Below are 27,337 nucleotides of genomic sequence, written 5' to 3' on the forward strand. Positions count from 1 at the left end.
TAACTTGAAAACAGTAGAATTTATAGTTATAAGAAATCTAGGCCTAATTTTTTTTTCCTGCGACTTTTACAAGCTCTAGGAAGTGGGAGGAGTGATTCATAGGCTGTTTCCAAGACTTTCAAGAAGCATTGATACCATCAGTAGGGCTTTGGCTCCAAGCCACATATACTGTTCATGCCTAATATCCCCAAAACGCATAGAGCCATTTGCACCTGCATGTCATAGTCACAGAATCCAAGTGCACTCAGCACCTCTATGCTAAGCTTTTTCCGCTCCCTGCTTGGGACAGGATGAACTTTTCTTGACTCAGTATACTAGAATACCATGAAACCACCTGTAAGGTTCCATTTGGTCCCCACTTCCTACCAGGGCTAATTCCTGTTCATGAAACTTCAGTTCCTGCAATAGTATATAGCTGATGGCTTAATAAGCAGATTATGCCTTTTTAGAGGCCTGCTGGCTTGAGGGTTATAGCCACACACTAAGAGTGTGAAGAATTGAGCTGGACTCAGGATTTCAAGCCCTGACCTCAAATATTTTGTCAGTAATGAAAAATTAAAGACACATAGCAGAGCGGAGCCCTGAGAAGGCTGACCACAGAGTAGCAAAATAAAAGGAGGTAAAGGATCAGAAATTCACGTTGAGGAATGCATGCGCTTTGTGCAGGATTGCAGGAATTTAATGGTGTCCTCTCCGAGCATTGAACCCTTGCTGGCTACAAAACGGATCTGAGGGGCCTTTCTACTGATCTACTGGCAATAGAAACCAGTCACCAGACTCCTCCTCCACCAGTTGTCCATAGGGAGAGAAATGGAAATGAGGTGCTAGTGAGTTGAAAAATTACTCTGTCAAGACTGATAGAATCAGGAAAGCATAGGCAACTGACTCATGAGCTGGGTTGCCTGACCTCCTTCTCACTTTGTTGTCATCATAGGATCATGCTCCATTTCACTGACAGAAGTCTAGAGAACTCCAGTAAAAAAGTGCATTGCCATCCCCAAGAGGTGATGCTGCACACTGGTCTGTTGGCCTGTTTCTTATTTTTTTCCACCAACTTCATAGGACTGTGCAGCTCATGAGCTGACATGAGCACTCTTCAAACAGAAAGAACAGGCATTCTGGTCATGTTTTAAATGAAAATTTAATTAAAAACTAAGTACAGGGAAGAAAGCTATACGCATGCTTCCAAGACAATCTTGTATTTCTCCTATCTTCCTTTTTCTACATGTGGAAAATCCCAGCCCTTTCTTCTCTACGCTGCATGCTTTCCCTACTGCTTTCCAGTATTACTAAAGCTGTCTTGTTATTCTGTTAGAAGACCTTTGTCAGTCTTTGTGATGGTATTTTATTCTGAGGAACGACTTACTCTCCTTTTCTACAAGCTGAATGATAGTCACAGTCCCCTCGTCACACACACTTCCTTTTGCCCAGTAGCTGTTGAGAATATGTTTGATTAATTTATTAAATTGATAATAAATTTAATCCCTGTAAGTAACTGCTCTTACTACTTTTTTTTTTTTTTTTTCTGTTATAGTTGGAATTGGATTTCAGGGACTTAGAGACAGTTTGCCACTGGGTGGCTGAAAGAACAGTTTTTCTGTCTTACATTTGTCCTAGTCAAAGGGCCTTTCCTAAAGTTCATACTAAGGTGACAATGCAGTGGGAATCAAGGGGCCATTAAAAAGGTGCTGTCTGAGGATCTCCATGTGGTATTGAACAGCTTCTGCAGTCAGTAGGGCAGTAAGGCAGCTCGCCCCTGGAACTATTAAGGCATTTTATAGGAGGTTTCCATTACACTGCTCCATCACCAATCTCCATTTCAGCTAGTATGCTGTTTCCTTCACTGCAGCCTATTCGGCAGATAACTGATGTAGGCAGAGGCTTCCACTAACTTTCCCATTTCTCATCATCTTCTAGAGACTGGTTCCCCACTAGGAGGGATTATAGCCTTGGTATTTTTTGATGCAGAGCCCCAATACTGCATCTTTCAAGCTCAATTCTTCTAAGTTACAGCTAAAGAGAAGCACAGTATGCAATATACGTTATCACCTATACAGCAATATAACACTAACTGCAATGTTAGTGAAAATGGAGTCTAGGAGATCGTTATTGTGCTTTCCTGCATGAAGAGCAATGGCTCTGGTCATTGTTTCTCTGCATGTCTTTCTGTTTAGTGGCCAAGCGGAGACAACACAACAGTTGAAAGGATATTGAGTGACTGTCACTGTTAATGGAAGAGGCAAGGATAATTTAATCTATTCAGTACACTGTTTTACTTCTCAGAAATACTGTGTGTGTTTTATTTGGGTCAGGCATTCCTAAATGGGTATGTAGCCCATGGATTACCAACCATCTGATGTTATTCTATAGTACCATATTACACCTAACTACAAAGTTTTCCTTCACCTGCTTTGTATGGACACTGCCTATTCCAGTCCATTGTATGTTACCCCTATAGAAAGGGGGGAGAGGACCCTGAACTTTCACTGCCTTCATTGGAAATTGGATGGTGGGGCAGGGAAACAAATTATTTTTCATTTGCTCCAGGCCCCATTTTTTGGTAGTGATAGTGAATGATTATAGCTACAGCCAGGTTAGCTCTTAAAAGGAAAACTGGTAATTTAAGTTGAATTGCGACCATCTCATGGTGATTGATGCGAGATGAACCAGTGTTCCTTGTTTAAAGGTTTGAAATTCAGTTTCTACCCTCAAATAATCTGTTGCTTATCCAGAAGTGGGTCCACTTAAATCACAGGTTATCCATCTCCCAAAACACAGTCATTCAGGAAGCATCAACAGCATGACTCACATGTGATGCAGAACTGATTTTTAAAGCTGCAGTTCACAACCCCTCTTCCTTCTTATTCCCTCTGTCTGCCAGAGAGGGTGGTATGTAGAGGGTAATACTTTAAGAAAAAACAAAAGCAGGAAGTTTGAGCTATGACATTTGATAATGTAGTTCTTGGAATCAATTTCAGTACATGAATGCTATTGATGACAATGTTATTTGTAGGAAATGTAGTTACAGGTTTTCCCAGCACAGGCAGTGTTGATCTCTGCAGAGTCTGAGCATTGTGCATGTCTTACGTGCTGCTAGCATTTATATATAAGAGTCTACTGGGGGTGTGGGGAGATGACAAGAATTAGCATACTTGTACTCTTTACAGTTGAGGAACTTACTAATTTCTTGTATCATACATAGAAGAGTCCTGTCTTCTGAAACACCCCTTTTGTGTTGAATCACTGTTCTTTAACAGGTTTTTTTCAGATACTGTTACAACAGCTGCAGAGCAAAGACAACCAGTTCTCAGTGTGGCATCACTAATTTCAGTGGTGATGACCGCTGACACTGTTTCCCTACATCAAAGTGGCTTGAAGAAAATTGTAGACTGGTATTGTTAACTTAGGGTAAGCCATATCAAACCTCCTCTGAGCTGGAGTGAGATCTGTAGTACTGCATATGGATATCCAAAGTGCCCAGGCAAGTGTTAAATTCAGGAAGGCCTGGTGTTTCATGAGGAAATGCTGAAGTCACTGCTTGTCATCCATCAACACAAGCAGAGGTATATTTCCCCCTTGCTGTGTTAAAACTGGTATTTGGCAGCTGGAATTTGTTCAGCTGGAGCTGTTTCTCATCATTTCTCTGTATCTACTGTCTTTTATCCAGTTCCATGTTGTTGTCTGGAACAAAAACCCTTCAAATGCCTCTTTTCTGATCCCTAATAGCAAAACTTTCTGGGGTCGGGACTGCTTTTGAGATAACTGGAATTCTTATTGGCCTGAAGTTTCAGGTCCTAGTGGGCTGAGTGTACATGCCTTGGGCGATCACCAAAGTGGGAAAAAAAAAAGATGACGTGTAATCATTTTCATACTCAATGTTGAACTTGATTTTCCAGCCCTGTGTGGGTGTATCCACAGTTAAGGGGAAAGGCTTCGCATACCAGCTCTGTATATTTGATGTGAAAATCACGGAGACAAAACCCCAGCCTCTCAATGATTTTTTTTTTTTAAGTTGTGTAGGAAAAACAAGCCATAATTTTATTCATGTGGGCAAAGAAAGTGTGTTATGTAATTCTTTCTTTTTTCCACTAATTTACCTGGAAGTGTAGATGATATGTTTATCTCAGTTTTCTGATATCTGCAAAAATATGAACATCATAGTTTGTTTATGATAGAATTGCTCACTGTGAAATAACTCTTTCAGAGACCAACTGAATATTTTATTTGGACTTAATGACAAAACCAAGACTGTTGCCAACCAAATCACTTCACCTTAGAGAAGAAAAGTTTGACCCCAAAATTATGCTTGCTTTCTCTTTCCCCAAATAATATCAAGAACAGCTATAGTACGGAATACACATGAATAGCTATAAAATATGCTATGGAAGTGTTTTATCATCCAAGAAAATGTATTATAAACATAGCACAAACCTTATTTTAAAAGAAATCCACATAGTTAGTACATGAAAGTTCACAGAAAAAGCACCGCTGTCGAATAACTATGCAGTTATGACTGATTTATATTTGCATATATGGTATACGATTAATGTTTCTAACAGTCAGTCTAGACTTTAAATGTTAGTCTGTTTTTTCAATTCTTTTTTTCCTTGTTGATGTTTCTCGAGCGGAATTACAAATACTGTTTTTCTGAATTTTTTACTTTGTATCTTAAATATATTTTCAGAGACAACGATCTTTGTCACAAAATAGAAAAAGAGAGCTCTTGGAAAGAACAATTGTGGAGCTTGTTGAATTTATTTCTCCTAAAACACCTAAACCTGGAGAATATGGTGGAAGGACATCAGGGTCAATGGCTTGGCGAGTAGCCAGAGGTGAAATTGGTCCAGAGGTATTTAACTATTGCACTGGTGACCATCTTAGAGGTAGCTAACTAGAGATTCTATGACTATGGTCTGCAGAGGAATAGCACTTCATGGTAGGTAGCCTACAGATTTAGTTCAAACAGTGAAACTTGCAAAAACATTAAGTGCAAGTTTGATGTGAGTTCGGTAGAGGTCCACAAGTAATTTTTGAGGATTGATGGTGGTCCATGGATTCTAAAAATGTTTGGGAATCCTTGATCTAAAGTATGTTTTGCTCTTACAAGTTAATAAAAAATACTTTTTTTTTTTCCTTTTAATTAGTTAACAGTGTGACAGAACTAAAAAGTTTAAGCAGTTGGGAAAACTTTAAAAAATGTTTATTTCTTTTATTAGTTACTCTTGGTTAAAGCCTGGAAGTAGTTTTTGACCAACTATTTTTATTAATAAAACAATGTGGGAACAGTTACGATTGTGTAAATGGAACAATCTCTTAAATAATAAGCTCAATTGATTTTCATACCAATGTTTTTGACTATTCCTGAAAGCAAGATTTTATTTTTAATTATTTTATACTAAGGTACAGTTTCCCAGAACCATAGCCATATTTAGCTTGAGCCAGCATGCAAAGGTGTGACTTACCCCATCACTCATTACATCAATTTTGTAGTGATCCTGTCGTGTGGAATGACTGACAATCCTAAATAGAACCACTTAGGGGAAATTAATGAGTTTCATAGGATTGTTTAAGTTTGAGAAACTTAGAGTTTATTTCAGTTCTCCATAGTTTAGAAAATTTAATTTCTGCTTTGCTGAAACTCATAAGAACAATGACAAATCTTTAAAAAAAATACTGTGAAGTTATGAAGTTTGTACCTTAAGTTTTTTGAAGTTTTGTGAACTGTCATATACAAGCACCTGTATGTGATAGTCACAGAATTACATTTGCTATTCAAAATAACCATTTACTTATTGATTGTACAAGAAATATACTCAACATACAAATTTTCTATTGCTAACATGTTAATCTCTTACTTACATTTGCTAATTTTGTGCTATTTTGTTAATAATTTACTTCTAAAAGTAATTATATGAAAATTTAAAAAATAAAATTACTGCTTCCCTCTGGAAAAGGTGCAAGTCTATTGTAGGAAACTGGTTTAAAACTTTTGTTTTGCAGAACTGCTTTTGTCTATGACCTCTTTTAAAAATGTCATTTTTTTCAGTTGGAAGCAAAAGTGAATTGGGAAAACATGGCATGCTGTCTAAAAGTAACATAGTCTTACTGAAATGTACTGGGAAATGAAGGTGCTTGTATTTTTTGACTTTTTCAGAAAAGAAAAGAAGTAATTTTTATTCCCTCTGAAAAAGAGAAGACATCTAAACTCTTCCACCTCATCTACAATATAGTAGAAGATAGTTATATGCGGATTTCCAATAATAATGAAAAAATAACTGGCTGGGAAACAGGTGTTTGGAAGGCAGAGTCTATTTGGAGAAAGGTTGAAACAGATTGGAAAATGGTAAGGATAACAGTTATTAAAAGCGTAAAATCTACCATAGAAGTGTAACGGCTCCAATAAAATAGAAAACCCTTGCCAATGTTTGGCATCAAAACCTCACTTGGTGCCCATAGAATTTAGGTGATATTAGTAAATGTTACTGTTAAATCATCTGGCAATCTTACCTGAAGCTTAAGAAATGGGAAATAAATTTATCTATCTTTCTTTCAGAAAGGATGACCGAATTCTCTGCAGATAGGTAAAATCCTTGCGAGAGCACCAAATGTGGAAGAAAAAAAAAAAAAAAAGGCTTACTTCTTATGCTTTTGAGCAAGCACACAATACTGTTATATTGAAAAGCAGTACTTCTCTCCCGAATTTTGTTTTGTTTTGGAGAATAGCTTTAGAGTGTGTTGTATCGCTTTGATACACAGCCAAAGGAAAAAATTGTCATCCTAAATATCACAGTTCCATCTGCAAGAAGGCAAAAACCTGTTAGTTATCAGGGTTATTACATACCCTGCCCAGACTCCTTCCCATCTGTCAGGACACTGAGCAGCAGCAGAGTCCTATGTGTTAAATCTAAGGTCTCTGACAAAGCATTCTTCTAGCTTAGGCAATGGTTTGCTTCCCATTGATGAAAAATGGAGCTAAGTATGTAACTGTCTTCTGAGGTTTTCTGTGCTGGGTCTATACATAACTGACTTGCAAAATGCAGTCGGGGAATAGCTTGGAGAGGTTATTCTGCATAGAAGGAATAAGGGAAGAAACTGGAGAATACTATAAAAGATATTACAACAGGGCAGGCTAATAGGAAGAGAGAAGTAACAGAAACTCAGAATGAGGGACAACTGTTCTCTGCTTCCCTAGGATCTGCTAAAAATCTGATGGCACCTTGTATCTTCAAGTCTCCAATGATCAGTCATCCTCACTTTTGCAAGAAACATACTGTCTTTGCACTGAAACCAATTATGAGTCTGCTGTTCTGCTCAGCTCTACTAATCAGATAAAACAGGGAGGGACCAGTCTATAAGATGAGGCAGAAAGACTTTACCCTTGTATTCAACAGTACCTCAGTTTTTCTAGATAAAGGATGGGAGGATGGCCTTGAGAAATTACGAGCTACGGGTCTAGGTATATCTCAGGCTTGTGGGTAGTGCATGTTTGTTCTACAGGAACAGCATCCTGCAGAATGTCTGTGCAAGAATCTAAAGTGACTTTTCCTTGGGGGTTGTTTGTATTGTGGGAGACAGCAGAGGGAAAGGTTGTTTGGGGTTTGCATGTTCTTTTTGTAATGCCTCTAGTAGATCTGCAAGGTACAGATTTGGAGTTTGATTCGGCAGCTGTTCAAGAAACTTAGCAGCCAAAGGAGCCTTCACAGAAATATTTTGTTTATCATTTAGTATGTGATGAACGGAAAGGAATTTAAATGTAAAAGCCACAGTAAAGGTAACTATAGGTATTAGCCCAGGAGTAACAGAAAGAATCATCGGTTATGTATTCTGTCTTTGCAATGTTGTTGATCAAAATGATTCAGATAGCTACCATCAGAATGGCCAAGATGATCATCTGTCTCAATCATACTTGTGTATTTTCTTGCTATTCAGTGTCACTTGACTTTATGGTACAAAACTCAAACAGGTACAAAACACAAATTTAATCAGATTACCCAGAGATAACTTGGCATCCAGGGCTCAAACAAGCAGACCACAGTAGGTGATAATAAGAATGTAAGAACCTGTAGATCTGAAATCCAGGGGTTTCTAAAAGCTTGTTTTCCAGAATAATTCTTCCAGTGGAATAGAATTTGAATTAGTCTTATTTTTTTTTTCCCTGAATTCAGACTTTTTTAAAATAATACTGGAAAAGGAGTAGCCAGGTGTGAAAGTTAGAGGACAGTCAGAAAGACAAAAAAGGAAACTTTAACTTATGTTTTTCTGATTAAATGGTTAGATACTACAATGGAGGATGAAAGAGACTAATGTTTTAGCCTTTTAGGGATAAAAACTATGTTTAGTGCACCTCAACCAAGTATTAATGAATGGAGTGTTTCGGCTTCCTTACTCAAATATGGCAATTCAGTAGGATCTGATCAAGGGAAGTTTCTAGCTAGAACTAGCTGAGGTACTTAAAAAAAATTGTGTGGAGATCAGCACTTTCATGAACATTAACATTATATTCACAATAAAGCAGGACAAATTTTTATATTTTCATAGGTAGCCTTCAGTGTAACACCTCACGCCTTTGGGGTTTTTTAGCTTTCTTAAACATAAGAATTAACGTATTAATGCCTAGTGTATAGTAGCACTAAAATTCTATTTTATAGTCTGTCAATGACATTTCTATATCAGTGTGGGATCTTTGGTAAAACATACTACTGTGTTTTATTATCATTTTATTCACAGAATCACAGAATCACAGAATGTTAGGGATTGGAAGGGACCTCAAAAGATCATCTAGTCCAATCCCCCTGCCAGAGCAGGGTTGCCTAGACCATATCACACAGGAACGCGTCCAGGCGGGTTTTGAATGTCTCCAGAGAAGGAGACTCCACAACCTCTCTGGGCAGCCTGTTCCAGTGTTCGGTCACCCTCACCGTAAAGAAGTTTTTCCTCATATTTATGTGGAACCTCCTGTGTTCCAGCTTGCACCCATTGCCCCTTGTCCTGTCAAGGGATGTCACTGAGAAGAGCCTGGCTCCATCCTCGTGACACTTGCCCTTCACATATTTCTAAACATTAATGAGGTCACCCCTCAGTCTCCTCTTCTCTAAGCTAAAGAGACCCAGCTCCCTCAGCCTCTCCTCATAAGGGAGATGTTCCACCCCCTTAATCATCTTCGTGGCTCTGCGCTGGACTCTCTCTAGCAGTTCCCTGTCCTTCTTGAACTGAGGGGCCCAGAACTGGACACAATATTCCAGATGCGGCCTCACCAGGGCAGAGTAGAGGGGGAGGAGAACCTCTCTTGACCTGCTGACCACACCCCTTCTAATCCACCCCAGGATGCCATTGGCCTTCTTGGCCACAAGGGCACACTGCTGGCTCATGGTCATCCTGCTGTCCACTACGACCCCCAGGTCCCTTTCCCCTACGCTGCTCTCCAACAGGTCTGTCCCCAACTTGTACTGGTACGTGGGGTTGTTCTTGCCCAGATGCAGGACTCTACACTTGCCCTTATTATATTTCATTAAATTTCTCCCCGCCCAACTCTCCAGCCTGTCCAGGTCTCTCTGAATGGCTGCGCAGCCTTCCGGTGCGTCAGCCACTCCTCCCAGTTTTGTGTCATCAGCGAACTTGCTGACAGTGCACTCTATTCCCTCATCCAAGTCATTAATGCATATATTGAATAGAACTGGTCCCAGTACCGACCCTTGAGGGACTCCGCTAGACACAGGCCTCCAACTGACTCTGTCCCATTGACCACCACTCTCTGGCTTCTTTCCTTCAGCCAGTTCACAATCCACCTCACTACCCGATCATCCAGACCACACTTCCTCAGTTTAGCTGCGAGGATGCTGTGGGAGACCGTGTCAAACGCTTTACTGAAATCAAGATAGACCAATTCAGACTTGTTCTTTCCCAATTGAAAACTAAAGAGCTATCTAAATCCATTCAGTATGACATTAATCAGAAGCCTGGTCATGACAGAATTTTGATAAGTTTTCTTAATGAAGGATTATGAAAGGATCATGGCAGTTTTGGCTCTTTAATCCATAATGTCTGTTATCTTGGTTTGCTGATAACAGATGCTAGACTTGAAAGGATCATGGGACGCTTGTTATAAAATTCTTATGAGGGTTCATAGTAACTTTAATGAATGTTAACATATGAACTTGACTGTTCAGACAGGTGACATTTAGAACATCATTGGGACTACGTTAAATTATGGAAATCTCTAACAGCTCAAATAATGTTCATACAGGATTTTTATATGGCTAGCATGTATGACTGGCTTTAACCAAAACATGTCAAGTCATAGGAGAAGTGGTGTGCAGCCAGCAGCCACATCTGAAGAATCCAAAATACTGATTATACAGTTGTCTTCATCAGCAATACTGAACAACCAAAATGAAATATACAAAATTGTACTATGTATAGTTTTGAAGGTTCGGAGGCTTCCTAAAGAATGAAAGTGTGTTATCTTAAGGTTTTATGTCCTTGTTACAACGATTAATTAGATGTGTGTTAATCATCTCAGGTTTTGACATGCTGACTATGTCTTCTTTCCATTTAGGTTTATTTAGCCCGAAAAGAGGGATCATCCTCTGCTTCCATCAGCTGGAAGTTTGAGTGCAAGTCAGTTGGTCTAAAAATAGATAAAATTTCAGTTAGGACAAGCAGTCAGACATTTCAGAGTGGAAGAATAAAGTGGAGACTTTGTTCTCCAACAGCAGAAATTGATCTGATAGGAGGTAAGTGTGGAATTTAAATAATGAATTATATCATGCAGCAAAGGTATAACTGGAAATAGTTTATATGGAGAGAGCGCTGTGCAAATACTAAAAATGAAATGCAAATGCATTTTGACTTTTCCAACTCAGTCTTTCTTAGCAAGGTCAAGAAAATACTGTGCATTTAATCAAAACTGGTACAAAACCCAGTTTTATTAATATACACAGCCCTGTCTGCAACAGAGCAGGGTTAGCGAGAACACAGAGTGGGTACAAGATACTTGTGTGTTTTACTAGAAAGGATAGGTGCTTCTGTGTGAGGTGGCTTCAGCCTTGACTAGGTCCTCTGAGCATGAGCACTGAACAAATAATAACTAAAAATTAGCAACTGTTTTTTTTTCTGCCACTGATTGACAGATGAATTTGAGTAGTTGCAACTGAGATCCTCAAATGTTCATTACAAGTTACCCTTGCATTCTAGCATTGTATGCTGCCTGGAGCAGTGGCTTACTGAATTGTTTACCTCTTTCTCCAATAGATAAAAATCTTTGCTCCTGTTCAGATTTTTCTGGTGCAACAGAAGTTATGTTGGAAGCAATTCTAAATGGAGGGGATGGTGAGGCTGCATGGCAACACACACAGCTGTTTAGAGACAGCTTAACAGGATGTGGAGAAAATTGCTTGGAGATAATTATAAAACTCAGTGACCTCTGAGAACCGGAACTGAAGAGATATTCTTTGGATTCCTTGAAGTCGTTATGCCATGGTTACAACATGAAGATTTGGTTGGCAGTTCCTGTTCATCCTGCTGGCAGCTAATTTCCTGTTTCACTGCTTCCATTTAGTCAACTTGAAACTGCACATGTATTGAATAGGTAAATGTCACAATGAAAACCTCTTTGCTTTAAAAACAAACACCAAAATTAAGGGATTGCAACATTAAATACTCTTTTCTTAGACTTTATCATGAAAAGGAAACAGTTTAGGAAGCAAAACATGATCATAACAGCACAAAGCAATTGTAATAGATTTTAATTTGGAGTTGGCTTGCTGGGGTGTTTTTTATAAACTACTTGGACAAACAGTTTGAATTCCATTTTCCTATTACAACAGATGCTTGTGATGATTTTAAAATATTTTAAAGAATAATTGAAGACTTAGGCATTTTAAGAGAAAAATTATTTTATGTAATAATCGGGAGAACTTATATCCAAGTATTAAACTTGCATTTAATACCTAGAAATGTTTGGAAATATGGTGATGTGCTAGGAAAATAAGCTAATTTTGAAAGAAGTGTCCATTATGTACCTAAAATTGTCATGGCCTGTGATACGAAATTGAGACTTAAAACTGAGTAAAAACATCAGATTTTTTCTATGAAAAAATAGATTATTCGTTATAAATACTCTTTAATTATATAAATTCAAATTTGCTTACTTTTTAAAAGATTTATTGAGCAGGTAGGTTAAAATTACTTTTTAAGCTATTATCTTGAGTTGCTTTGAATGCTTTTCCCAAATTTGATGTAAAAGTATATACAGCTTTTCTGTTCCTTAATGCAGCGTGTAAATTTCTTCACATTGGGTATAATAAAAACTGCCACCGAGGAGATGCCAGATGTAGCAGTGCTGTGAATAAAGTGAATGTTCAGATTAGGTAGTCTATAAGAGAATTTGAGGAGGGCTATGGCTGGATTGTACAAGAAATTTTCTAGTATAGGACTATAATGCAGAGTTTAAACTATAGTTTTATTTTAAAATAAGTGAATATTAGGGGTGACCATATCAAGATCAGTGTTCTTAAAGCTTTTTCTTCCCTCTTTTTCTGACCCTTCCAACCACTGTATTGATTTGAAATTGTCAAAAATAATTTACATTGAAATAAATGTTTGCTGACTTTTCAACAAATCTAAGCAAATATAAGACTATTTAGATTTTATTAGGAAACTGCATATGCACAGTGAGCGTAGGCATCAAAATTATACCACAGACATCTTAAAAAGTAGTAGGTTATGGCAGCTCTGGAGTGACAGAATGATGTATGATGGATTATATACTTTGCTTCAGAATGTGAATGACAGTTTGAGAGACTAGAAAGAGAGAGTCTCACTCCCTTAATACAGAACAACGTAGTGACAGGGAACTGTATGGAAGGGTGTTCATCTACACTTGACTAATGCAAAGTGAATTTGCCAGCCTTCGTTCAAAACTCTTCCTGTGTTTAGTTTCAGCTAAATGCTAGTTCTGAGATTTGGAGTGGGAACCCAACAGAAAAGTGTTTTAGACTAATCTGTATACTATGTTGGAAGAAAATAGGACAAAAAAAAAAGACGACATAGTGACACCAATCAACAAAAATGTTTCCACTTCATGATTTTGATAGCTGAAACAGATACTGCTTTAAGACAGAAATTATTTCTTGTGTTGTATTACTTAAAATAGAGGACTATGAGGAGTTGCAGAACAGCTTAACTGCATTTGATAATTTGAAAGCAGAAGGCAGAAGTAGTAAGTAATTTTCTGACAATTTTGGTCAGAATCTCGGGGGGAAGAGTGATAGCTGCAGATAACAATAAAATCACCCACTCAAACAGTAGAGTAGTTGAAGTCCATTATTAAAATGTTTGAATGAATTATAAAGATTGAAAAATGTCTTGCCAATCTAACCAAGAAGTACTTCTGTATTTGTAAGATCACATGCGATGAATAAAAGTGCTTATTTTAGGAAAGAATTAATGAGCAAAAACCTCAGACTGAATAGAACAGAACTAATCTGAAAAAGTTAAATAGAACTCTTTCAGGTGTCTTTTGGAGTAGCCTTTACACAGGGAACATTTTGAATCTCTTCCTGCATAAGCTGTTTTAAAGGCACTATTTTTCTGTGTTGATCTGTCTTTCAGTGCAACTCAAATATTAATCATTTTTTTAATTATTTTTTGAAACCAGAGGTAATTCATAATCAATTGTTGCTTAATAATAACTTACAGTATTCTGCATTTGCAATATTATATATTGGAGAAGTTGGTGCTGCAATGTACTTTAAAAGTATGGGTGTTAAGTTGTGCTGGCAATGCTATACTGATCGAGTTGTAGGAGATGTTAGTCAGGGCATATGTAGCTTAATCAGTGCTTACTCAGCTTCTTAGAAGTTTGAGGAGGGGGAGGTTAAATGGGCAAAGAAAAAATACTGCCTAGACATGTATAGCTTAATGTCAATACAGGTAAAACTAGCAGTGTTTTCTAGAATTCAGTTTAGTTTGGTGCATTTTAAAGAATTACCAGCTGTATGGTGTGCTATGGGTACCTTCCAAAGCTGCACTGAGATGTAATAGTGAAATCCTTACAATCAAATTTTGTATAAATACTATGCTATCCAGTTAATGCTTGCAAACTGATTTTGGAGTGCCAACAGAAATGTGTGGCAGCCTATGCACAGAAATCCTCCTTTCAGACTAATAGTTGTTGTAGTGCACTGTTGTCTCTCGACAGTTGGTCATACAGCTGTTCATTTCTTCATATCCTGTTGACTCTGAATGCTGTGTGCAGAATAGCAACCACTAGTGGCAACCCACAAAATTGTAGTAGTAATTTCTTACACCCCAGGAAGTTGCTGGGAAAATGTATCTTTAAAACATATGAAGGAAGCCCCTTGTAGGCAGTGTAGAGAGAAAGCACAGGTATACAGGAATCAAGCAAGCTTCAGTATGAATTACATACTTGCACTGAGAAGCAGGTAATGAAAATAACCTCATCTGGTCGGGTGTGATGATCTGTTGCCTTTACTCATCAGTTATCCAGGGAAGATTTTTCACATATAGTGGTTTAGCGTGAGATACAATCCCTATTATGTGCAACATCAGGAAATGTAGAACACTAAAAATAAAGCATGTTTGTCTCCATAGCACAGTGGAATGAAAACAGATGGTAGGCAGCACATATGGCTGCCAGAAGCTGGGAACACCCATTTGCAGAGTTCTTGCAGCTCAAAGCAAAACAAGCCAAAACAAAGGAACTCCAAGGGGGGCAGAGATTGTTCCAGGCAGATATCAGCACATCTGTCGTCTTCTCCATGCCCACACTCCCAATCTCATTACCTTTGGTTGCTTAAGCTAGAAATGGAAGTCTACTACCAGTTAAGAATTTGATGTAGCTTCTTAGCATTTGTCAAAACTTAGCATTTGTTAAGTACAAACATTATTGAAAATAAATCTCTAATTTCCACCATAGGTTCAAACCTCCGGTGTTGGACAAAATTTAAGATTTTGCCAGTGTTCTGTAAGCAATTCAACAACTTAAAAAGTGTGTCAGTGTTGAAAGAACTTCTGTTTCGTTGCTTCATATCATATGGAGGGGCAAGAAGCAAATTACAGACAGGTGACTTCCTTGAACACAGTTGGTGGAATAGACCTAGGTCCTGTCTATACTTAGAATATTTTTTAAAAGTTATTCAACATTGTTGGCAGTAGTTCAGCTTACTTTGTGCTAGCTCTTAAGGTTCTTTTGTGGGTACTGTCGTTGCCAGCAGTGCTTTATGCCTTGCAGTTTATGGCCTCTCTAAACAATAATCAGTGATATTGTGTATCCTGATGTTGGTCACATAGTGTTCTCAATGTGGGTAGAATGAAAGAGTAATAGCTCAAAAAGAAAAAAAAAAATCTTTAGTAGATTGATACAGTTTCTTCTTCCCTGAAGTTACTAGTTTCAGGAGTAGAATTTTGAGACCTCCCATCCTATAATACAGCACTTAGGAATGGCAAGCCAAGGTCAAACAGCCTCAAATATCTGTATTTTAGGTGTGCAGATACTGTGAAATATGTAAGGGTCTAAATGTGACTGTCTGCCTGTCTGAATAAGAGAACAAGTTTTTTTCCTTTGTTTAGATTTTTATGTTTATTCTTGGGCTTTGTTGTTGTTTTTTTTTTTTATGGTAAGCTTTGTAATTTGGCTATTAGCTTCGTTTGTGATTAGCTTGCTTCAGTTTCTGCAGCTTTATCTTTTTCTACACATTTTCGTCTAATTTAAAATACATTTTAATTTGAGTTTATATAGAAGATTGCAACTGTATGGTAAATATACTGTGACAAAAATTAAGTTAGTTTCTTTACTTTTGTTTGGTAAGAGGAGACAAAAGGGATAGATTAAAAATATTCAAACTCAGCAGAAAAAAAAAAGCAATAGTAATTAAAACTAATGACACCCAGAAACCAACAAAAATACCAGGACTTAATAAAATTTAGTGGGGAAAGAAAATGTAATGGACTACAGCTCATGCTGGCAAAAGTAACTTCCATGATTGACCCTGTTTTTGAGACATTTTTCTATGTGCTCATTTATATTTAGGTCACTGAAAGTTTTCAGTAGAAGAAAAATGCTCAGAATAGTCAACAGCTTTTTTGAAAAGCAGTCTAAGACTTAAGGAGTATCCATTTTTAAACGTCTCTTATTTTTACTAGTCTAACCTATGAAAATAATTTTAAGCTTAAGAACAGGCTCCTACTGCTTGATATAGATTCATTCCTTTCTTTGCTCCAGTGAATAATCTGGGTCTTTGATTTTTGGAAAAAGTATGTTTAGTGACACATTAGAGCCAAGAGTTTTAAGAGCACACTATCTGTAATGATTATGAGGTCTCAGTGTAGCATTGAGCACCTACTGAGACTTGAAGGACTGAGTCTAAGTGCTGGCTTCTGTTAGAGATCTTATAAATGGGGGGAAAAGATTATTTCACAATGTATTTTGATTGTATGTTTCAGTCTATGTTCTGTTACTTTGATCCTTTTATTACATAATGCTATGTGTTATTTCATATCCTTGGAATTTCAGTAATATAATGTATGTCTCCCATATCCTTGAAGTCCCAGGGGAACATATTTTCCCCCCCAGAAAATCAACTAGCAGCTTGCCTCTGTCACGATCAGGAGGAAATGCTGGACTTATTTTAGATAAGCACTTCGGATAACAATGTACAGACTCCCTTGTGAAACAGTCATAAGGAAAACAGCTGACGTAAGAAAATGAAGACATGCAAGAGCACTGTTTAAGCATGCTCGTAGTAAAGTAGGTGGAACAGTTGATCACAGCTTCTTAGAGCAGACGGGAACAGCAGCAAAGTACAGAGTGGAAAGGAAGACACTCGCTTCTTCCCTCTGCATTACCATTGCGATGAGAAGGATAAAAGGTAAAGTAATATATGAGTGTCCGGGCTTGCATTATATCAGAAGTCAAAATAACGTAGTTAAACTGCAGCAGTTTTTGCTTTTAGCCAAAGCATCAGGGAAATACATCGTATATTAAAAACGAAATTCACCACTGGCAAAAAGATGTAAAACTTTATTGGCCAAAAGGGAAGTGCCTGTTTGTGGACTGCATTAAGAATTCTGGAGCTGTTCTGGTTTGCTTTAGTAAGAAACATGCCCCAAACTGGTTTTGATTTGAGTGTTTTCTTTTGTTTGGTTGTTCGGGTAGGAGTTTTTGCCTAAATATTCTTACTGAATTCTGTGATGTTGGCAATGATGGTTTCAAAGAAAACAGGCCAAAAAAAAAATTAAAGTAACAGACTGGAATTTAAAAACCCCTCCACAATGGAGGTAGCAGCACAAACAGGAAGTGTTAGAGGCTGCAGTTTAATTTTAACATTTGAGGATAGAAAAAAGTAAGGTCAGGTTAATGCTGATTGTCAGATCTGCATCATTTGGGGGTTTCTTTAGCACACTAAGCTAATTATTTCATTTTTTTATAAATCAACTATTTTTTGAAAGGAAGTATTATCATCATGTAGCCTTACAAAGGTAAATGGTGCCTTAAGCAATTTCTTGCTCAAGAGTCAGAACTATGTATGAACTGCCTTTATAAGAAGTCGTCTTAGCCCCTGACAATCTTGTTAGGTGTATCAGTTATTTCTCTACTTCGAAGTCAGTATTTGATAATGGTTTTTTTAATATAAATCCATTTGAATTTTTTAACTAGAGTGAAAACCCAGGGTTCACGTTCAGTACAACAGACATTGCAACTTTTATTGACTATATGCTGTGACTAGCTATATTCTGCAATTTTATTTACAGTTTTATTTCAGGTTTTTGAGGCTTGTGAGTAACTTGTATTTGTACACTAGTTTATTGCTGAAAAATAATTAATTATAATAAAGATATGAAGAAATGGGTGTTCATCCAGTCCCAATATATAAATAACCTTCTGAAGACACAAGAAGATTTACATGCATTTCTGGCCCACAGAAACAAAATCCATGATAGGAAACAGATGTTGAAGAGAAACAAGCACTTGCCAGAGTATATTTACCTTTTTAAAATTTTTTTACTGCATTTAGTTCACATACAGGACTGGTTACCTGCCCTGTGAGGAAATTCAGCCCTTTGCAAATATTCCATGAAAAATAGAAAGTCCATCTGTGAACAGAGTGTGGAGGCAACGCCTATTCTAGTGAAAGAGTGGTTGAAAGATTGGGTATGTGGAAAAAGAGAAAAGGAAATAATATGATTAATTTTTAAAAAACAGGAGATTTGCTGGCATGTGATAACAAATTCAGTGGAAATCCATTGGAACCTATTATACTCCAAGAACTGAACATTAAATCCATAACTGGGGAATATTTTATTGAAAAATTTGTATGGAAGAGGCACTCCAGTCAGGTAGTGTTACTTGTGAGTCAAGCAGGAGTCACCACTAGCAGTACTGATCAGTGGATTTTGTATTTAATATTAGATATTAGAATGAGAACATATTAGAATGAGAAAACCAGCACTGTAACATAGGATTAGTTATATTAGTAATAAGGTGGACATATTCTACAGTGCAGCGTAATCAGATGCTTTGGCCATCTTTTGGAAGATTTTAGATTTAGCCAAACCCTTCTCTGGCAGCCTTTCTACAACTTCAGTTGTTCTGTTGATTAACTTGTGGTATCAGTTACCTCCTGGACTAACCCCTCCCTATTGTTTTCACTGTTAAAAGCCCTTCCAAATTTCCCTTCTTCTAAACTAGTGGTTTTTATCCTTTCAAGTAGTCTCTGCAGTGGAGATAAAGGCAACTTTCAAGTGAGTGACAGGTAGGATCTGGAGGCTTCCACACCGACCCTGGATTCTGTCTTTTTCTTGCTTCCCCTGTGTATCACAGGCTGAGAGCCCAGCCCCATACAGCATCTGTGCATTCCCCTGCTCATGATAGCTGCTGTTCCTTCTTCTCTGGTGGGCAGTGGAAAGCAAGCTATGAGGATGACAGTAGCATAGTCTGCTGAGTGAGTTCCTTGAATGTAGTGCTCTGAATCTGCCACAGCCTTCGTTGTTGGGAGATTTTGTCCAACTCCTTGTATCATTTTAGTTCGTACCTGCTTTTTGTCACCCTGACACCCGTGGTATATTCACAGGACAACTGAATCCTCAGCCTGTATCATTCCAATATTGTGTCCCTCAGTAATCATCCCTCACTGGTTTCCTCTGACCAGATTAAAGCAGCAGGTTTTATTTCTTGGGAAAATTGTTCCTTACACCTCGTAGAAACATTACAGAAGAACAACTGAAGAAATTGCACTGGAAACTCAAAGAATGAAATGAAGGATTATACATTATGTTTGCATGCTGTGCTACAGATCTCTGTTGTAAGGATATGAATACTGTTAAAATTTCAATTTAACTTCAGATGATGGCCCAAACAAATACTGAATTGAGAAAAATATTTTTATTTCCTGTCTTATTGAAGGATTAACTACCGCTTTTTATAATCTGCAAGATGTGTATGAGTAAAAATGCAAAGCACAGCATCCAACCCATTAATGTGGTAATTCATTTAGAGGGAATATAAAAAGTAGTTTCACCTATTATAGGATTTGCATCTTCGTGCTACTCTGTTGCAGAACCTGTTAAGCAAGCCAAGTCCCTGGCGTAGCTAACAACCCTGGAGGGAGCACCAACCTTATGGATCACGGGATATCCCATCATGAACAGCATGGGAGTAGCATACGTCAAGGGCGGGATGATAGGCGCTGCAATCGTCTTTCTGCTCGTGAAATGCAGTATTTGATAGCTGATCATAAATTAGCAGGGAAGATTTAAACGTTAAACAGAAGCTGGAGGGAGGCTTGGGAGTGCTATGTTCTGCCTGTGTGCTCTGTGGGAGTAAGTCTGTTGTAATGGGTGGCTCCGGAGCGCAGCGTGCTGTGCTTTACTACGAAGCCCTTTGGCTTTGTGGCTAAAAGCAGTTGTGCTGGTTTGGTGAAGCAACTTAGAGCTGGAGCATGTGCCTTGGGTTATGTTGGATTGTTGTAGCTCGTGCTGTGCTTCCGTGGGTCGTTTAATGTGCCCGCCTGTATGGCCTGTAACTGTGCTCTGTCTTTATGGTAATCTGAGAGTTGACATGGTTCCTGCTTTGCTGTACTTCAACAACAACTGTCAGAAAATAAAGGATTGATGTTTGCTTTGAGTTCAGTTCTGCAAGCAACTCAAAATTAGTGGCTTTCATTATCTGAGAGACTGGATGTTCTGATTAGAAAGGTGAGGAAAACTTTACATTCTATTCTGAGAATTAAATGTTTCAACGAACAATGTATATGTAATTGATCTCTTAAAATTTAGCTGTTCTGTGACTTCAGGTAATTTCACTGTTTTCAGGCTTTATGCTAGTGTGCCCTTTCATCATCATTGCTCACGTCCCTGAGAACTGAGTCCAGAATGTTTTGAGAGAAACTCTAGAAAGTAATGAGCAACTGAAAAAAAACAGGTTAGCACACTTGAGGAATTTGTGTGCATGCCTTTGGAACGAACAGATGCCTTTTCAATAAAGTAAGGGTAAGATGTAAAGTGAAAAAGGCGCTTCTGTGCTTGCCTATCACGAGTCACAAGAGAGAAATGAACTCGGCAGAAAAATGTAATGTTCAGTAGAGTGTCTGGTACGTCTCAAAAGGTATGGGAACATAGAAGAACCTTATAAGAATATCGGTGGCTTTGGGTGAAGAGCTAACTTCACGGCTTTTTAGAACTTGTAACAAGATAAATGGTCCTGTGATACTTAGTGTCAAATAAAGTTTCCAAAAATACTAGAAAAGATACTGATACATAAATGGATTTTCTAAGAGGAAGTAAAATGTTGAAGGGGACAGAGGCTGATACTGTGTTGCAAATTTTGGATAATGTGTATTGCCTTTTCATGAAAACCTGACAAATTCCTAGCGCTTACTACTTGGAAACAAAAGAACGTTAGCAGCAGTAACAGCCAAGGTAAAAGGAACCACCCTACTTCCAGATAAATTTAACAAGCTGCTACCACTCTTCAAAGGCTTTCTGGTATAAAAGCTTCCAGCAGAAGAGCATATGTGGAATAACAAACCTCAGTAAAAACCAACAAACTAAAAAACGAAGGTGAGTTGTTATTACAATTCTATAGCAGAATGGTAACAGCTTTGGCATGAGCTTACTATGAGACACAAGAACATGTATTCTCTCTAGCTGTTATAGAAGAACACAGTGTATCACTAAGTTGTTATTTGCAAAATTAGTTTTAAAAGAATGTAGGGGATTATTATTGTATAACAGTTAATGGATTTGTTGCAAAAATAGATATGCTGGCTTTTTTCATACTTAGATCTGTCAGTAAGAAGTACTATAAAGCATACGGTGCCTTTTCTTAAGGTTCTTTGCTTCATAGTTTGCAAGAAATGTAGGAATATTCTAAAAGAACTGCATCAATGAAGAACACTTTACTGTACTAGAAGTTAAATGCACAATGGATTTCAAAAAGAAATGTACAAAATACTGAGGGCTACTGCTTCCATATTCTTTGGGTTAAAAAACCACAGGTATACATACACCAAACCAAGTTACTTTTAACACATCATGTAGATGAAAAACTTTTTCCTAGAACATTAAAATTAATTCACTAAGTATTAAAGCACATATATTCAAAATCATTCTAAAGATTGTTTTCCTCCCTCACAGGTGACAACCGGGAATCCTAAATCTAAGAAAGAAATGGTGTGATCAGGATTCAGCTTTCTGAGGTGCTCAGAAAAGGAGACATGAGCTTGGAAGCCATGATGGACTGAAGGTGACCTAGACTGGATTCCCAAATTCTAATACACATGTGCCATAGCAAAGCGCTGCCTAAATAATTGCCAACCAGTCAAACACATTGTCCTGGCCAATATTGAAAGCTGTTGCTACTGCAACTTCTGCTACCTCTACCAACAGTGGCTACAGTCATAGTGAGCAACAGGCATATAAGAACCACTGATCTGGGTGTTTTTACTTTAACTAAAGATGGAGGTAATGTGTTCTTACTTTTCTTTAAGAAAAAACATGAGGGCACTAAGGAGCGTGAAGAATCTACACAGACAAATGGGAGCAATATAAACTAGGTAGTGGAAAGATAAGATAAGCGTTGTTAGTTGGGTAAAAGTAGAACAGGAGACCATAACCTAAACATAAAAACTTATTTAATTTATTGCATTCAGTACTTTATTTACCCGTTCTCCTAAGAAATACAGCAAGAATGAAATGCTAAGCAGAAACAACACTACTGAAACAAAATAACAGAGGACAGCTGCATGGTATCTTGGAAAGAAACATTCAAGACCCTGAAATACCAAAACGTTAAAGGATCTAAGGAATAACAAAAGATCTTTAATGCATTTCTGATCTTATTTGCTTAATATTAATATCCAATGAGAATAGAATAGTGCATGAAGCAGCTAGCAATGACCATTTTTAAACACTGCTAGTCTAAGCTTCCAAGCTGTTGAATTACACAGCTCCTATTGAAACAAATAGGAACTGCTGCTGCTGAGCTCTATTACAAATTAGGCCACCTGAGAAATCATCAGATAGCTGACCTGAAACAAGTAATTGTCAGGAAGTTGTAAGTTTAAATAATGCTTACATTTAAGATTAACTAGGTGGCTGAGTCTTGTGTACATTTTACCTGTTCAGCTGTACAAGCCTCTATCCTTTTTTATTTTTTTTTTTAATTCAAGTATATATCTGTTTTTTGTAATCACTTTCTCAAAGAGTTCTGAAAAATGTATTCTCAAAAGCCTAAGAATTGTCTACTGACATAGATAATCTGAAACAATGCATTTGCACAAATGGAATTTTTAGTAAACAGGTTGCTGGAAAGATAAACAACTTAAGTCAGCTAGAAAAGAATATTCACAAATACAATATTATTGTATAAACTTCCTCTTCTAAACTGCTTTGTAATTGTCAGAAGCACACAGTAAGCCCATTCTCTGTGCTGTGGGCTATAAAACAGTAATTCATATTTTTTGTCTTCCCCACTTTCTGTACTCAGATGTATTGTTCACTGATGTCCTCACATGTGCCTACGCCCAGCCCTCTTTCAGTTGGATGTTCATAGGACATTAACTCAACTCTTTTTGTTGATCTTTGCCTCAGATCTTCAGTTGTCCAAATATTCCAAAACTTGTGGCCTTCTTCTCTTTTTCCCTTTGACCTCAGCATAAGCTGTGTGGGTGCACTGGCCACATCTTAATGACATGCTCTACCTCAGTGGCTCTAAGTGGAGGCTGTACCATCTGCCTCTCTCGGGTCTTCCCTGAGACTTTCCTCTCCTTGGATTACCACAAGAACCGCACAACTCAATTCTGAGAAGGGAAATGGAAACACACATCCTGACCTAGTCGTCATCGATTCCAGTCAAAACTGGTGGTAAAATGAAGCTATACCCCAGCAAGTATTAATCATATATCAAAACAGAGATAATGTATGAGAGGTGTCTGAATTTTGGCTCAAGAGAGCAAAGTACCATTTCTTTAGACATTTCCCAGAATAGTGGGCTTCTCTGTGGCTACATCAGTCATCACTTTTCTCCGCAGATTCAACATGTCCACACGTGCCTTGTATAGTAACAACTCCTTCACCTTCCTGTCATCCCAGGAATGAGTAGACGTGACTTTCTGCTATTAGGAAGCAGTCTTCATACTCACTCTGGACCCATCATTGAGTTCTGTCTGGAAGGCTGGAGAAATACACTGGCAATTGGGACTTTCAATGAGCAAGAAGAGTCTTGCTGGGTAAAAATGAATCACCACACTCATTTTCTTGCCCAAAGAGTCTTGAGTGAACTGCTAGGAACAAAACTGCATGGCTTAGTCAGAAAGATATTCCCCTTTGGAAAGAGAGAGCTCCTTTTCATGGGGGCTGGGATAGAGGGACAGGAAGAAAGCGGATATGTGGTTAACACACAGAAAAGCTACCTAAGTGAGGAAAGCATAGCATGCTTCACTGTATTCATCACCCTGAGCTCAAGGGTGGTAGGGACTTTCTGAATGACATGTCATGTTCAAAACCTTGCTGGCTGTTTGCATTCTCCAAACTAATTAACAACACCATAATGCAGCTGGTGATTCCCAGCCTCCAAATGATTGCAGTAATCTGCCTCTCAGCTCAGTATAACTCTGCTGATGGCCATTTCTGTGCCATGTATGTTCAGCACAGATCTCCAAAAACAATGCCTTCTCTAGTCTACATTTCTTTCCATTGTCTTTGCCCCCCAAGCATTTGCAGCTCTTCCCACTGCCACCAACTCTTTTGAAAAAGTCAGATGTCAATAGCATGGGTGTTCATTTTATTCATATTGAGAATTCCTCCCCGCAGGGTCAGCTCAGCCTCCTTTGCTTTATCTCTGCATGCACCTTCTCTTACTGTGTGTGGTTGCTGCACAAGAAAGGTTTCTCCTAGACAAGGAATTTCAATACAAATGTTATTTAATTTCTATGACCGGATCCTGCCTTAGCAACAACTCTGCTTATGCTGCTCAGTGGAAGTGTGTCACAGTTTAAGACTGAATTGACAGTGAGGAGACTAGATGGACTTGTGTACTAAAGCACTTCTAATCACAGATAAATATTTATGTTAACAAGTGGTGGGACTTCCTTGTTGTATGGCAGAGACAGTGCAGCCCAGGAGAGAGGCCAAGCGAGTCAGCGTGACGGTCTCTAACACAACGTCCCTCTCTTACAGTGGGGGAGATGGTGTGGTCCAGAAGAAAGTTAGGTGGGTCAGTACAGCGGTTTCAGCCGGGCAGTGGGCAGTCCAGGTGTGGGGTCCTGGGGTCCCCAGTACTAACCCTGGGGCTTCTGCTGGACCTCTTCCCCAGCAACGCCCTGTCAGCAGCACTCACAGCCTGCCTCGCTGGTAAGTTCTTCACACCTTGGCAATAGCACAGCAATCAACAGGTTAGTTACAGGGGAGTAATTGGAGGGTAAAGAGTTTAACCAGTTCAAACCCTATGGCAAAATGTTGCGAAGTGGCACGTTGTTCTTGGAGCATTAAGGTTGAAGTGGCAACCTGACAATGACCTGGTGTTTTTCAAGAGGCTGCTTGTGAAACAGTCTGACCCCAGGAAGGACTACTGACAAACGTGCCGAGGATATATCAGGCAGATGGGTAAGTCCTGGATGCAGTTCAGATGAGAGTGTCAGGCAGTGCGCTGACAGTGCACACCCACAGAAAACCACTAGCCTGTGCTCTTGCTAGTTCAGCAACGTTACTTGAAATACAGTTGTGTAAATACACGTGACCTGGCTAAATTTATATCGTTAGATGATCCAGCAATGGGTAGACTTTTTCTTAATTGCCTTGGAACCATGGCCTGAAACTCATTCAGAATCAAGGCAGTACAGGTATGTTGATAACTGTCATATTGTACTACCACAATCCTACTCAATAATTTGATCAGGTATTTCACAATTATGTTAATGAATTACGGTGAAATGTTAAAGTGTGGTAGAATATGGAAATTGCTTTCTTGAAAATGTAAATATTTGATATTAAAATATGTAATGTTTGTTTATGCCTTATATGTGGAATGTAGAGTGTAATAGGTATCAACTTAGTTTCATAAATATTTTAGATCAAAATCGCAAATTATGCTTTTTCCTGTGCAGTTTGCAGAAAACTGGGAGCTGTGATCACTCATTTAGGTAAGTGATTGTATCTGAGTATGTTCTCAGAGTAGATAAATGTACATAGTTTCACAAATAGGCAAGTAGTATGCCCTTTTAAGTCTCATTCCAGAAAAGCCACAGAGAAAGAAGGTTTTATTAAACAGTGAGTAAACTAGAATAGAGGCAGCAAATAATTTATAATAGATGGGAAGTTCGTACATGCCAAGCATAGGAATATTTAAAGATCATACATACAGCTATCTTACTGCTACAATAATTAAACACAAAGTAATGTTACAATAAATATTTTGCTTACTAAAAACAAATACTGAAACCAGTAGTGAAACTGGTTTAAGTAGATAATTGTTTTGAAAATCTGTAGGGTACTTCTATTTATATTATGGTCTCCAACTACGAGAACAAGCAAGTCTCCAATGAATTGAAATAAGAATTTTGTGTATATCATCTCAAGGGGGTTATTCATTTAAAATGTCACACAATAAGTGTAAAGTATTTGACATAAACTGATAGTACAGGATGGGGGCAGGTGGCATCCAGCAGAGAAATCCCACTCCTATCAAAATGTTATGCTGCTTAAATTCGATTCATGCTTAAATCTGATTCTATGTTTCTTTTAGCAGGAATCACTTGAAACATGATGAACAGTCTAGTTTTACTTATTTACCTCTGAACTCCACGGAGGCAGCTGCTTGCAGTCTCATAAGAACGTTATCACAGTCCTACGCAGCTACTAATGCAACTGTTCAACACACACATATAAGTATTAAGAATAAAACCAATATAAACATAAGCCAGTAACATGCTGTGCAAGTAGTGTAGTATATGATAAGAATTAAATGAAAAGCAACTTGGACAAAGCAATTTCAAAGAAGACTAAAGAAGGCGCTTGGAAGAACATCAGCCTCTCCTCCTCTATCTACTCCAGCGTGGCACATAGGCTGAACATGTCTGACCATGCACATGCAAAGATCGGCAACTGCCAAGAAGGAAGAAACTCCCTCTGTCTTTCTGTCATGTATATAGAATTGGCTGTCTTCAAGCTAGATCACTATCTACTACTTGGCTCAGGATAAATAAGTGCAAAAGGCACACTTCCCACACTAAGAACAGCCTATTTACTAAACACCTGGAGCTAATGAGAATGTAGTACACTAATGTTTGTGACTTGCTCTCTCTCTGCTGTATGCGTTAATGATTCTCTACCAAAGCAAAAAGCTTTGAACAGACGCACTCATGCTGTTTTCTCTGGTCCTCCTGATATTTGTTGTAGCAGCCCTGGTTCACTATACAGGATTCATTTTACAGGTCCTACATATAAATTTGAGAGCTGAGGAAAAAAATTTCTAATCGGCAAGCCCCAAACTCAGAAGTACTAGGCAGAGCCCTGCAAGTGTTACCTTCTTGTTCTGCAAGAAACACTCTTTCTTATCTTGCCCAAAGAAGAAGAAAACACAGCCTATGGCTCAGAGGTACACACAGCTGCAATAAAACTGGGCTGGAACAGATAACTTACTGTCCCTTCTAGGCGGATGCCATTATTTTCCATAATCCCTGTGCAGCACTTAGATATTGGTTTAATAGGTTCCTTAGAAACTGGCAGAGTAAAATTATGTTAAATAAGCAATATTTACTAGAAATTCTTCTGATCCTTCCCTTGAGGCATAATTGAAGATTACAACACACTCCTCAAAGGC

The 27,337-nt window shown here is 38.2% G+C and overlaps 1 protein-coding gene across 3 annotated transcripts in view; it reads left to right on the plus strand.

Moving 5' to 3' along the window:
- The window catches only part of NGLY1 (N-glycanase 1), a 40,957-nt gene extending 14,524 nt beyond the window's left edge, over positions 1-26,433 (plus strand). The window contains exons 9-14 of one of the 3 annotated variants that reach the window (XR_011048570.1): positions 4,685-4,849; positions 6,155-6,343; positions 10,556-10,733; positions 11,251-11,587; positions 19,578-21,078; positions 21,655-26,433. Coding sequence is in view for 1 of the 3 variants with exons in the window: in XM_068405511.1 (XP_068261612.1) it covers positions 4,685-4,849; positions 6,155-6,343; positions 10,556-10,733; positions 11,251-11,426 (708 nt within the window). In the remaining 2 variants the exon portion in view is untranslated. Of the gene's footprint in view, positions 1-4,684; positions 4,850-6,154; positions 6,344-10,555; positions 10,734-11,250; positions 18,600-19,577; positions 21,079-21,654 lie in introns of those variants that run through there. The other 2 variants (XR_011048571.1, XM_068405511.1) reach the window with 2 other exon arrangements.
- The last annotated feature ends 904 nt before the right edge of the window (positions 26,434-27,337 follow it).

This window comes from Nyctibius grandis, chromosome 7 (genome assembly GCF_013368605.1).
Source record: "Nyctibius grandis isolate bNycGra1 chromosome 7, bNycGra1.pri, whole genome shotgun sequence".
NCBI classification, from domain to species: domain Eukaryota; kingdom Metazoa; phylum Chordata; class Aves; order Nyctibiiformes; family Nyctibiidae; genus Nyctibius; species Nyctibius grandis.